Genomic DNA, 14,017 nt, shown 5'->3' on the forward strand with positions numbered 1-14,017 from the left:
GGATGACAAAGGATGAGATGGTTGGATGGCATCACCGACTCAATGGACATGAGTTTGGGTAAACTCTGGGAGTTGGTGATGGACAGGGAGGCCTGGCGTGCTGTGATTCATGGGGTTGCAAAGAGTCGGACACGACTGAGCGACTGAACTGAACTCAACTGACTGATATGGGAATGCTTATGTATGAGAAAAAAGCAAGAACAGAAAAATAGCTGAGACAACAGAAAGAACAAAAGTAGGAGCAGAAAAAATCTGGGCATCTGACACTACTCTGCCTTGGGGAGATATTTGCCAGGTACCTGCAGATGCTGGCACTGGGGAGAATGGTATAGCAGTTATTGAGTTTCCAAATGATTATTGAAATTCCTCAAGATCTTAATGTACTACCATTCCTTGAACATTCTCCTATGGTTAGACATGTTGGTGATCTCCAACTCCTGCCCTTATAAATACACCTTCGTAGACATCTTTACTCATGAAAGCTTTTCCACAGTAAGGTGTTTTCTTTGAGAGAGATTCTTGGTGGAATGAGGAGCCTCAACTCTGAATTCAGATTTCCTCTCTTTTCTCTTATCTCCACCATTCATCAGCTGTGTAGCTGTGGATAAGTTACTTTACTTCTCTCTGTCACTAGTTTCCTCTTTTACAAAATTAGGATAATGCTAACAGCAAATGCTATGCGGTAGGTTATGAAATTCAGTTAATATACCATCTACAAAGAGCCTAGAAAAGTGTCTGATACATAATAAATGCTCAATAAACACAATTATAATGTCCTACTGTGGAAGCTAAACTGAGTTTCCAGTTACCTGTGAACCACCAAGCACAAATGCTAAGCTTTCATTATATTTATGCCTTCAGGTCCCAGAACAGTGCCTACTGTGTAATAGGTACTCAAATAGGCTCCATGAGGGCATGGACCATCTGTGCTGTTGACTGCTGAATATCCAGAGCCTGCAACAGTTCCTGACACCTAAGAGCACTCATTACACATTTGTTGAATGTCTAACTATTCGTGGAACAAAATGTAAGTCATCTGAAACTCATGAGGACCTGAGCCAGAAATAGTTCATCGCATTTACTATTGTTACATGGAATGCTTGGAGTACGAGACTGGGAGTAGGTAAGTTTTTAGCATATGTGTTTGCGGCAGGGGCAGGGAGGAAGGAAGCGAGGTTTGCATAAGCAAGGGGTGCAAGCTGGGGACTCAAGGAGGAGGAAGAACATGCCCAGAACAGAGGCTGCAGTCTTGCATTGCGAAGTGGAGCAAGACCCTGAACTCCTGGGGAAGCGGTGGCTGTGGAGAAGAGGGGAGGAGGATAAAGGCAGGTAGAGGTGCCAGAGAAGTAAACTTTGCTTGGGCTTCCCTGGTAGCTCAGCTGGTAAAGAATCCACCTGCAATGCAGGACACCCTGGTGTGATTCCTGGGTCAGGAAGATCCCCTGGAGAAGGGAACGGCTAACCACTCCAGTATTCTGGCCTGGAGAATTCCATAGACTGTATAGTCAATGGGGGTTGCAAAGAGTCGGACATGACTGAGTGACTTTCACTTTCTTTCCACTAAGACAACCAAAAAAATGAATAAAGTTCTTCTCCAGAACAGTTGACACAGTCAGGCTGTGAAAAGGATCAATTGGGTATTTTTCATTAAATTGAGGGATCATGACCCAGTGGAAGGGCTTCCCTGATGGCTCAGCAGTAAAGAATCTACCCACAATGCAGGAGACACAGGTTCAATAGCTGGGTTGGGAAGATGCCCTGGAGGAGGGCTTGGCAATTCACTCCAGTATTCTTGCCTGGAGAATACCATGGACAGAGGAAGCTATGGTTCATGGGGTCGCAAAGAGTTGGACATGACTGAAATGACTGAGCAAGCACGCACGCATGACTGAGTGGAAAGAATAGGATGCAGGGGTTGATTAGAGCCAACAGACTTGGTGTACAGTCTGTCTCTGCCATTCACCAGTGAGTGACTTGACAGTGAACCTGTTTCCGGATCCTCAAAATAGGACCAATACAGTCTCACTTACTGGGTTGTGGCGAGGGTTAAAACTTCCACTGAGACAGGGCACTTGAAGCTTCTCTGTTTAGTGCCTGGCACCTAGTGGGTCCTTAATAAATGGTAACTAGTTGTATTGAAATTAATCACAGTAATCACGCCTCACAATAAAAACTGACATAGGGCTTATCAAACGAATTCTCTCCACCGCATGAAAGAAACATGAGAACAAGCCCAAATTAGCTTCCTATTTTCCAGCAGCAAGCAGAGGAGACTGCTGAAGGTCATAGCAGCCATCTCACAGAGAAAGAAAATGACATGGAACACTGGGTCCCTGCTCATCGGCAGTGAATGCCCACCCAATTAAGCAGATTAAACATTCACTCCTTGTGATGAAAAAGCCCCGTGCAGCTGAGCTAGGCCGCCTTCTCTGCTTCCCAGTCCAGAGCCTCTATCTGTTAAATCACCCTTCCTTTCCTTTCCACAGTCAGGAAATAATTGGCACTTGTTTAATGCCAAATTTACATTTGTTTTGCATGGGAACAAAATTTGCTTGCAAACAGCTATGTGTGTGAGCAAATGGGCATTTGTGCTGGTAAATAAAATAGACATGCAGTTTTCCAGTTTGCAGATGTATTATTCAACAAAACAAGCAGCAATAGCCTTTAATTTTCAGTTATTCCTAAGTACTTAGGCACAAATTGTAGCAGAAAAGCCCTTTTTATTTTCATCATTTATGCCTGTTCTTGAGGTTTTCACATTTGTCCTAGATGCCTATATTATCAAACCTGACTAGATTTTTTTAAAAATTTAGATTAGATCTCTTCGATGAAGTGACTTATAGATTTGGCAAATATTTGCTGAGCACCTACTGTGTGCTGGTTTGGAGGGATTCAGAGATGAATTCACAGAGCCTATCTTTAGGGATCTTGGAGAGTCAGGGAGTTGGATTTGTGAATAGAATATGACCACGAAATAAAAGAATTACCCTGAGAGAACTCTACGTGACAAGTCAGGGAACAAAAAACCAGAATCATTATTTTTGCCTGCACAGTTGATAAAGAAGGTATTTGATTTTAGCAGTGAAAGCAAAGAAGGAAATGGGTTTCCCAGGCTAAGGGAAAAGCATGGGAGCTTGTGAGAATCCAGGAAGCTTTGAGGGCTTTTGTGAGTGAGCCTCAATGTGTTTGGAAAAGTGTAGTGGGGCAGGAGATAGGTGGGCCCCAGGCTGAGCAGCTGGAGTTTGTCCCCTGTGAACAGATCATTCAAAACAGCAGGAGTGAGAGAGGAGTTGAGCCTTGCCCAGATAAAAGATAGAGATCACGTATATCTCATTCTCAAGTTCAAGGAGACCTCCCTGATTCTTCATATGCAGAAAGCCTTCTTGGAGGTCAAAAGGAGTGACGTCAACCTATTCATTCATAGACTTCTTTGCTAGAATCCACCTTGGCTAAGATGTACGTGGGAGGACGCTCAGATAAACCAAGTACAGACTCAGACATGCAAAGCAAGATGATTGGTCAAAGGAAACCTGGAAGAAATGCCCCATATAAGTGATTCAAACTACCACGAGGACGCGACTCTTTCTCTGAGTCTGCCCATGTGTCCATCCACATGTATTCTTTTTCCTTCTAGTTAATTCTTACCTTGTTTTGCTACTTTCCATCTCTTTGTGAAGATTTATTTCTACAAAGCTGGCAGGCCAGGTCTTGTCACTGACCACTGGTTCCTGGTGGTCTGGCGGCTAGGATTCAACAATCTCACTACTGCAGCTGACTTCAATCTCTGTCCAGGAACTGCAATGCTGCTTCAAGCGACTGCAGGCCGAGGTCACCCAAGATCAGTTGTGGGAGAATATGATACTGCATTTTGAAGGGCCTTGAATGTCGTGTCAAGAATCTGGACATTATCAATGCTTCTCTAACTTTAATATGCATGTGGACTACCTGGGGATTTTGTTAAAATGTTCATTTAACGCTGTGGATGTGGGGTAGAGCCAGAGATACTGCATTTCTTACGAGCCCTGAAGAAGTAGTCTGCTCATAAATATTTAACAATGGCTCTGGGGACCAAGGATCAAAAAAGCATTTGCCAATTCCCATAGTGTAAATACTCCCACCATGGCCTATTTCATGCTTCTTGAAGATGAAGTTGGAAAGAGATGTATACAATCGGCTTTTTTTAAGCCTACACAAGCTGGCAACGGTCTTCCCAGAAGGCACTGTGGTAAAGAGCCTGTCTGCAATGCAGGAGACATAAAAGATGAAAGTTCGATCCCTAGGTCGGGAAGATCCCCTGGAGGAGGGCATAGTAACGCACCCCAATATTCTTGCCCGGAGAATCCCATGGACAGAGGAGCCTGGCAGGCTAAGGTCCATAGTGTTGCAAAGAGTCAGCCACGACTCAAGTGACTTAGCACACATGCACCACGCATGCAAGCTGGCAATAGGCCACCATTATCTCCGAGACGTTGCCCAGCCTTGCTGGCCCAAGGATGCCCCTTCAAATAAGAAGATTCTCATATAGTGGTTCTCAGCTTTGGCTGTCATGAGAATTACAGCAGGATTTTTTTTTAAGTCAGGAAGGAGAAATAAAGAAACCAGCTCCTCCCAACTCCAATTCATATAGTCAGCAAGTATTTTAAGACACAAAAGGCAAAATGGTCAGAATTGCTTTATATTTTCCCCTCTTCCTTTTTGTTCCTTTTTTGTGTTTCCACTTTCTCAGTTCAAGTGCCTAAAGCTCTTATCCATTTCTCATTTTGCTGACAAATATTGGCTTTTTATTCTACTCTAACAGCCCGTAAATTCTATTTTTCTTTAAAATTTTTTCTATTTCTAGTCCTCTTAAGGAGAAAGAAAACTCCACTTCAGACTTTGGCTAGTCAGGTATGTAACTGAGTTTCAGAAGGTGTGATTATAAGTACTGTAAGCCAGCAGAGCAGAAGATGATTGTCAGGGAAAATATATTTTCTTATACTCACAGTCCCAAAAGAGCGATTCCACACCACGCTATGGGAGGCCATATGATAAAGGCTTGTGTGTGTGTGTGTGTGTGTGTGTGTGCACGTGCACTAAGTCGCTTCAGTCATGTCCAACTGTTTGCGACCCAGTGGTCTCCTGGACTGCCAGGCTCCTGTGTCCGTGGGATTCTCTAGGCAAGGATGCTGGAGTCGGTTGTCATGCCCTCCTCTAGGGCATCTTCCCAACCCAGGGATCATATCTGAGTCTCTTATGTCTCCTACATTGGCAGGCAGGTTCTTTACCACTAGTGCCACCTGAGAAGCCTCCTGATAAAAGCTTGGGGTAGGTTATAAGGCAGAGAGGTGGGAATCACAAGGAAGCTCTTTTATTGTGAGAAGGAGAAAACAGGGCAGAGTCGGCAGGTTTAGGATTGACTAGTTTGAATATTTTCAGTAGTTTGAATAGTTTGAATATTTCTGTAGCATTGGGACTGTTCCTGGTTATGTGGTACCTGCCTCTGGGGTGAACAGAGCTGACAGACAGTGGCTCAGGGACAGAGAGCCCAAAAACAAAGTTGGTTGGGAGTGTGGGCTCTGGATTGGCTGGTCTATATTTGAAAACCTGTCCCCAAGAGGAGAACATCTCTGGAGGTGGGTGGTGGGGGTTGACTAGGAAGGTAGGAGGTCAGGGCAAGGTGACCAAAGCTGTTATCAGGTTGCCCAAAATAAGGCATGCCCAGCATATGCCTCGAGAAGGAAATGGCAAACCATTCCACTACTCTTGCCTGGAGAATCCCATGGACAGAGGAGCCTGGCAGCCTATAGTCCATAGGGTCACATAGAGTCGGACACAAGCGAAGCTACTTAGCACACACAGCATATGCCTATAGGACAGATGTTAAAGCATGGGGAAACAGCAGAAACAGTGGCTGACTTTATTTTTCTGGGCTCCAAAATCACTGCAGATGGTGACTGCAGCCATGAAATTAAAAGACGCTTGCTCCTTGGAAGAAAGGTTACGACCAACCTAGACAGCATATTAAAAAGCAGAGACATTACTTTGCCAACAAAGGTCCGTCTAGTCAAGGCTTTGGTTTTTCCAGTGGTCATGTATGGATGTGAGAGTTGGACTATAAAGAAAGCTGAGCACCGAAGAATTGATGCTTTTGAACCGTGGTGCTGGAGAAGACTCTTGAGAGTCTCTTGGGCTGCAAGGAGATCCAACCAGTCTATCCTAAAGGAGATCAGTCCTGGGTATTCATTGGAAAGACTGATGTTGAAGCTGAAACTCCAATATTTTGGCCACCTGATGCAAAGAACTGACTCATTGGAAAAGACCCTGATGCTGGGAAAGATTGAGGGCAGGAGGAGAAGGGGACGACAGAGGGTGAGATGGCTGGATGGCATCATCGACTCAATGGACATGGGTTTGGGTGGACTCCAGGAGTTGGTGATGGACAAGGAGGCCTGGCGTGCTGCGGTTCATAGGGTCACAAAGAGTCAGACATGACTGAGCGACTGAACTGAACTGTGCCTACAGAAGCTAGAAACATAGTTACTACAAACTCAGGGTGAGATATATATTACTTACAGCCCCTTTCTCTTGAATTTTATGGGTAGATACATTTTAAGGCAAATGACTCTCTAGTTGGTAGTCTTTAATATGTTATTAACATCATCTAAAGTATTATTCAGTTCAACAAAATTCTGAGTTCCTGTTGCATGCCAGACAGAATGATAAGCTCTAGAGATTGAAGAGAAGTGTTCCAGGAAGAGGGAGCAACGGAGGAAGAATGAATATAACACAGTTTTGGCCATCCTGCTCCTTCCTGTCTAATGGGAGAGACCAACATGTAAACAGCTACCTAGGAAGCAAGGCAGAATAAATTGAGGCTTAGAGAATCTAGAGGAAGAAGATTTAACAGGTAATCCCTGTGGGATGGTGATTGTCTCAGCTCATCTTTGACAAGAACTGTATGGAAGACAATTAAAAGTGAAAATCATTCACAAACCCCAAAAATGTATATTTTTCTGTGGTGTTGATTGAAAGGAGGATAATTTTCTCAGTATATCAGCCTTCCAAGTAGTATGCAGGGTGTTTTTGTTCGGAAAATTAAAGAGCTTAACTTGTAATTTTGTCTAAGGTGAAGGTTACTTCCTCAACCTGAGGGTCAGTTGCTGGAATGACGGAAGGCAGGTTGAAACAGTTAGAATATGTTGGCAGACATAACAGAAAAACAGCCTCGTGGTAATTTAAACTATAAAGATAAGCATTGCTCCAGAGGTGGGTGGTCCCAAGGTCGATTTGGCATTTGTGGCAGAAGGAGAAAATGGGCATAATTTTTTGTAGCTCCTCCCAGCAAGTGTCTGAGCCTTTACCACCTCTTGAGTCTGAACTATCTTCTTTCTTGAACTAACAGAATGAGGCAGAATTGTTGGACAAGTTTTGAGACTACACTTCAAGAGACTTTATACACTTTCACTGTTACTCTTAAATTCCAAATAACCATAATAAGCCTGGACTAACTTACAGGAGGATGTGAGACCATATGTTACAATAGAAATGGGCCATTCCAGCTGTGTGTTCTCCCCACCTCTGCCTATAAACCAACTCTCCACTCACCTGGCAGGTGACCATGGATGCATGAATCAGAGCAGCTGGGTCCAGAAGAGCCACCTAGCTCAGCCCAGCCCAAATCTCCACCTATAGAATCTTGTGCTAAATAAAAGGATATTTTTTTAAGCAACATTTTGCAGGTATTTTTTATTTAGATTTAGTAAGAGCTAGCAGATATAGCATCTTCACAATGTCACCAGGAAGTAGGTTCTTTCTACTTTTCTCTCCTGCCATCAACTGTATATCATTAGCAGTAACTCCATTACAGCTAATGTATGGCCACTGCAGCTTCAAGCATCACATTCTTACTCTTGCACCATGATTGAAAGAAGGAAAAGAGGCAAAAAAAAATGGGGGCCTCCCTTACCAGTCCAGCTTTTTATCAGGAGCATAAGCTCTCTCAGACAGCTCCTAGCTGATTTCACTTTGTGTCTCACTGGCTGTGACTGATTCACATAAACCTCCCTAGACAGTCTCTGGCAAAGGAAAATGAGATAGTGTATATAGTGTCATTATATATTTATGTGATGTTTGGATGAATTATGATTATTTTATTAAATTTTTTTTTTCTGTTTTTGCCTCTCCTTGCCTCTAACTATAGTCTTTAATACACTACTTTCTGGACAGGATCAAGTTCAGTCTAAAAAAGTTATAAGATGAAGTAAGCATTGAAGTCAGGAAGAGATGCTATTTAGTAAACTGGCTCTCAGTGAGAGGAAGGATTTCTGATGTTATACAAGAGAAAAATAAGTTGTGAAAATGTGTTAAGTCTAAGAAAATGAATCATAAAACTTAAGAAGAGTCTATATACAATGAAAGTCAAGTGAGAAGACCAGTAGCCAGGAAGCTAAGAGAATTGAAACAATTTTATATTTGGCATTGGCATATGATTTGTTTGACATATGGCTGGCATTTAATTTCAAAACAAAAAACACATTTTCTATTAGATATGCTATCTGAAGGGGATGACAGAGGATGAGATGGTTGGATGGCATCACCGACTCAATGGACATGAGTTTGAGCAAGCTCCAGAGCTGGTGACGGACAGGGAAGCCTGGCATGCTACAGTCCGTGGGGTTGCAAAGAGTTGGACACAACTGACTGACTGAACTGATGCTATCTGAACATGCTAGATGAGTTGACCCAGGCCTCAGAGTGAAGCATTTGACACTGCAAAAGTTACCTCAAGCATTTGATTTGTGTGTAGACATCTATGGAGAAAGTTTTAGTGTGCATACGCTTTTAGGGCCAGAAAGTTGGGAGAACGATATTTTATGTGACAAGAAATCCAGCAGAGAACATCCAACTCATAAGAACATTAATTTGTTGGGTACCTTTAAAGTTATCATTCTGGTAATAGAAAATCTATACAATCAGAACACAGTTACTTGTTTTCTTATAGTAATATCCTTGAGAATCAGATAATCTGAATAAGGCTAATATGCAGTGTTATTTAAGGAACAATCTATAATTGGGATTCCAATAGCTTGCAACTGAGCTGTAGTCATTTTTCTATAAGAAGCTGTCAAAACAAGGGGTTTTCTATCACCTGTGGAGCAAAATCAAATACTTGGAGGCAAAGGAAACTCACAAGAGCATACATTACATCTTGTTTGGGTTGAAATGAATATTCCCCCGCTGAATGCTTTTAGACAATCTGCCACCCTGGTGTGAAATGTGGGCACAGTTAGTAGACTGTGTTTATAATATGAAATTAAAAGTAATTTGATTGTGATTGAATAACAAAGAAAACAAGGAGTTTAACCCCTGAGAAACCTTAGAGGGGCTGTGATGATATGTCTTTGATACTTGAATTGAACATAAGAAAAATTAAACTCCTTCTGTGTCCAATGCTTGATGTCTTTTGAAAGAACAATGGTGAAGGAGAAAGAGAGGAAAAGGGAGAGAGGAAGAAAAAGAAAATAAAAATACGAATAATCAAAGAAAGTATAGTTCTGGAAGTCAAAACAAAGTTTGAAGAACACACATCTGGGCTCATATAAGAAACAATTTAATGAAATTTCAATCTTGGCCTCAATGGGAACAGGTTTCCTGGGGAAGTCAAGGGATGTGTATGACTTGACATATTCAAGGAAAAGGTACTATGGTCATTTGTTTGGAGTGTTATAAGTAATTCTCTTATAATAGATGAAGGTTCAACAATGTGATATTTTACATCCTTTCTAAACCTGAGAAGATCTGAGATTCTGTATATACAGTACTGATTTACTTAATTATCAGGACCTGATCTAGTCAAAACTATACATGAGCTGATAGCTTTTGCCCCCAAATTCCTACTTCTTCCTTTCTGTATATCCATCACTTTATTTCAGTGTCCCTTTCTTCTCTGTACCAATTCTCCCTGTCCCCTATCTCATACCAATATAGTCACAATAATCACTGTCTCCAAAGCAAGAACAAAAAGGAATATAATTAACTCACTGTGTTTTTGTGCTGGAGACTCAATCCAGTGATTTTCCCCCACCAAATGCAGTCCCATTCTAAATGGACCATAGATTTAACACAATGCTTAGAACAAGGGAATAAGAGAATCACTGAGTATGGTGTTCCAAACATCAGCCTTCCTGACATGTTTCTCTACTTACAAAAGATACCTCCTTTCTACCCCTTGAGGCATGTGGTTGACCGCCCACAGTTGAAGTCCTACCTGTCAAAAGCTGAAGAATAGTTGGTAGTCATACAGAAGCTGCCGCTGATGAGAACTTTGAGTTTGGTTGTACAGATGGAGTACATAAGTACCTCTCCTGCTCCTTGTTTGAGGTTAACAACTACAACTCCAGGACGCTTTGGTATAGGTAGTTTGTGCTTGATTTATACTTACTGACACATCTAATAAATAGTATAAAAATTTGCATAAAAGAGTGATCTATATGCCACCCAGCTTCTTGGAAAAAGAACATCTTTTCAGGTTCTTTGTAGATCTGCCCTAATCACATACAAATGGCATCATTTTGCCAGATATCTCTGACCATGTGTGAGAAGAATACACCTTATCTCAGGACCATATAAATGAAACTTGCTCCAGTGTCTTAGCCAAGTCTCATCACCTCTTGCCTGGATGCCTGTAGTAAAGTCCTAACTCATTCCTCTGCAGTCCAATCTCTCATGCCTCTAACCACCTGACTAGAACACCATGGATCATGTCACTTTCTGCCTACAAATCTCCAACATCACCCTGTAGCCAGAAGAATCAAGTCCAGACCCCCTAGCCTGCTATACATCAAGGTATCATAGAAATCCTATTTTCCTAACAGTCTCAATTGTAAAATATTTCCCTATTGTTTACTATACAGCTTATTATGTTTTCCCAGAAATGTGAACAATTGCCAGCTGGACTCTCATTCCTGCAGCAGCACCAGAAAAAAAAAAAAGTTTTGTTAAGCTGTGGGTCTCTATTATTTTTAGAAAGTTTGATCATAGTACTTAAGGGGGGAAAAAAGCCCTTCATGATGAATTTCTTTATCATTTCCTGCCAAATATCACTTCTTTCACCTATATATATACCAAAGGTCAGGTACTCTTTACTCTTCTGCTAAACATAAATAAATAAATTAATAATAATAGTAATAATAATGTCTCTTTGCGTTTAGCATAAAATCCAGAAATGCTAACATCCCACAGGGCCTTACATGATCTACATCCTTTTCATTCTGCATATAACCTGGGTTCCAACCACACTAATTTTTTTGTTTTTTTAGTTCCTTGAAGCCTCCACATTTTTTCTGCTCAGGACCCCTCCCCAAACACCTTCTCTCTATATCATGCGTGCGTGCGTACTAAGTTGCTTCAGTTGTGTCTGACTCGGTGCCACCCTATGGACTGTAGCTGCCAGGCTCCTCTGTCCATGGGATTCTCCAGGTAAGAAAACTGGAGATGATTGCCATGCCCTCCTCCAAGGGATCTTCCCAACGGAAGGATGGAAGCTGCGTCTCTTACATCTCCTGCATTGGCAGGCAGGTTCTATACCACTAGTGCCACCTGGGAAGCCCTCTCCCTAATACAGGTCAGGCTAATTCTAACTCATCCTTTGAACTCAGGTTAAACATGGCTTCCTCAAGGCTGTCTTCTCTACTACTCATTTAGATTTCTTTCAGGTTTCCTTGAAAGCACTTATTACAATTTAAAATTCTAATGGAATTTGTTGGATTATTTGTGCTTATCTCCTCTATTGAGGACAAGTCTCAAGTATATATCCAATTCCTAACTAATATATTTTTGAATGAAAAAGATTAGATGCTGAAGAGTGAGTTATAATTCAAAGCCAGCATGGTGAACACCTCCTTTTTCTTTCTTTCATTGATTGGTTTAGATATGTTTCAGTCTTTTTCAAAATTGTATATATACCACAAAATCTTTCTTAAAGCTGAGGAGTTTTAAGAAATTTCTTGGGAAAATCACTGAAGCTTCCACATCTAAACAAGTCTAGTTAATCATTTAACCAAGATTTCTATAAAAGGTCATCCATTAAATTGCTTTATAAATAGGTTCAATAATAATATTTTTGAAATCAACTTGTGTAGTTAAGTATAAACAGCACATATTGTTTATATTTTAGATATTTTAGAGTTGAGCATTTAAATATGTTATAAGGTGAACCCCAGATATATAGAGTTGTCTGTCTGGAAATTTTATTACAGGATAACAGCGATCCTTGTGTGTTAGCTCTCTAATGAATAGAATCAAGACAGAGGAAAGATGAGTAACTGGTGCTCTCAAACTTCAACCTATGGTGCAGAGATTATAGTACCTACCTTATAGTGTTGTGAGGATTAATTAAAATACTATTGGAAATGCCTAGAAAATGCTGCTACTTAGCAGGCATGTACTATTGATAAATAGCAGCTACTATTAGTATTTACTGTGCTCTTATTATTGTCACCATGCCTCTTAAAACCATATGTGAACAGTGCTATAATGAAGCTAAATAATCAAAGAGCAATGAATTATATTGTTGGGATGGTCATTTTTGTGCAACTGAAAAAACTTTAAAAGCTCCCCATTGCCAGTGATTCCCCATTGCCAACTGGATAAAGTCCCAGTTTTCTAGCAGAGCTTTCCAAATACTTCACAAACAATGGTCAAAGAACACAAAGACCAAAGAGAAAATACAAAAGGTCGATAAATGCCGAATTAATATTTGGCATCACTGGTACTCAAAGAACTATAAATTAAAACAATGGCATGCTAAAATTCACTATCAAATTAGCAAAGTTAATTTGTAATATTTTTGGATAATATTTACAGTGAGTGAAGATGCAATAAAAGGGAGACTTTTATGCTACCTCTGGCAGAAGAATAATTCATTAAAATAATTTTGAAAAAAATAATAATGTATATCAGGAACCTTAAAAGTGTTCTTAACTTTTTTCCAATCATTTCATTTCTAACAATAATAATTGTTAATATTTGAGTTAACTACTGTGCTAAATACCTCATCTATATTTTCTATTGATAAATAAAACCCAGGAAAATAATTCAAAAATTAGACAAAATATTTATGCAGAAAATGGTCATTACAGCACTGTTTATAATGTCAAAAACTTAAAAAAAATCCATCAGCTAAGGAAAGGTTTCATTCATTATAGTAAACTATGATTCAACCATTATGATTACAAAGAATGGATAACATAGAATTATGGATTAGTGACAATGTTATTTGTAAAGGAAATTTATATAGAACTGTGTGCATGATTTAATTTAATTTCAGCTATACAAACCAAGGCAAACCATTCAACATCATAGTAATCCAAGTTTATGCCCCAACCTCTAATACTGAAGAAGCTTAAATTGAGCAATTCTATGAAGACTTACAAGATCTCCCAGAACTAACACCAAAAAAGACGTCCTTTTCATCATAGGGGACTGGAATGCAAAAGTAGGAAGTCAAGAGATACCTGGAATAACAGGCAAGTTTGGCCTTATAGTACAAAATGAAGCAGGGCAAAGGCTAACAGAGTTTTGCCAAGGAATGCTCTGGTCATAGCAAACACTCTCTCCCAACAACACAAGAGATGACTCTACACATGGACATCACCAGATGGTCAGTACTGAAATCAGATTGATTATATTCCTTGCAGCCAGAGACAGAGAAGCTCTATACAGTCAGTAAAAACAAGACCTAGAGCTCTGATCATCAGCTCCTTATTGCAAAATTCAGGCTCAAATTGAAGAAAGTAAGGAAAACCCTAGGCCATTCAGAATATGACCTAAATCAAATCCCTTATGATTATACAGTGGAAGTGATGAACCAATTCAAGGGACTCGATATGGAGTGCTGGAAGAACTATGGAAGGAGGTTTGCAATGTTGTACAGGAGGTGATGGCCAAAACCATCCCCAAAAAAAGAAATGCAAGAAAGCAAAGTGGTTGTTGGAGATGCCCTTACAAATAGCTGAGAAAAGAAGAGAAATGAAAGGCA

The 14,017-nt window shown here is 40.5% G+C and overlaps 1 protein-coding gene across 1 annotated transcript in view; it reads left to right on the plus strand.

The window, feature by feature from the left end:
* LOC145546964 (uncharacterized) overlaps positions 1-14,017 on the plus strand; it is a 148,542-nt gene that overhangs the window by 71,866 nt on the left and 62,659 nt on the right. The window contains exon 3 of the mRNA XM_081595366.1: positions 862-1,123. Coding sequence (XP_081451492.1) covers positions 1,092-1,123 — 32 coding nt within the window. The 5' untranslated portion in view covers positions 862-1,091. The remainder of the gene's footprint in view (positions 1-861; positions 1,124-14,017) is intronic.

The sequence above is a fragment of the Giraffa tippelskirchi genome, chromosome 4, assembly GCF_054371585.1.
Source record: "Giraffa tippelskirchi isolate mGirTip1 chromosome 4, T2T-mGirTip1v1.2.pri, whole genome shotgun sequence".
NCBI classification, from domain to species: Eukaryota; Metazoa; Chordata; class Mammalia; order Artiodactyla; family Giraffidae; genus Giraffa; species Giraffa tippelskirchi.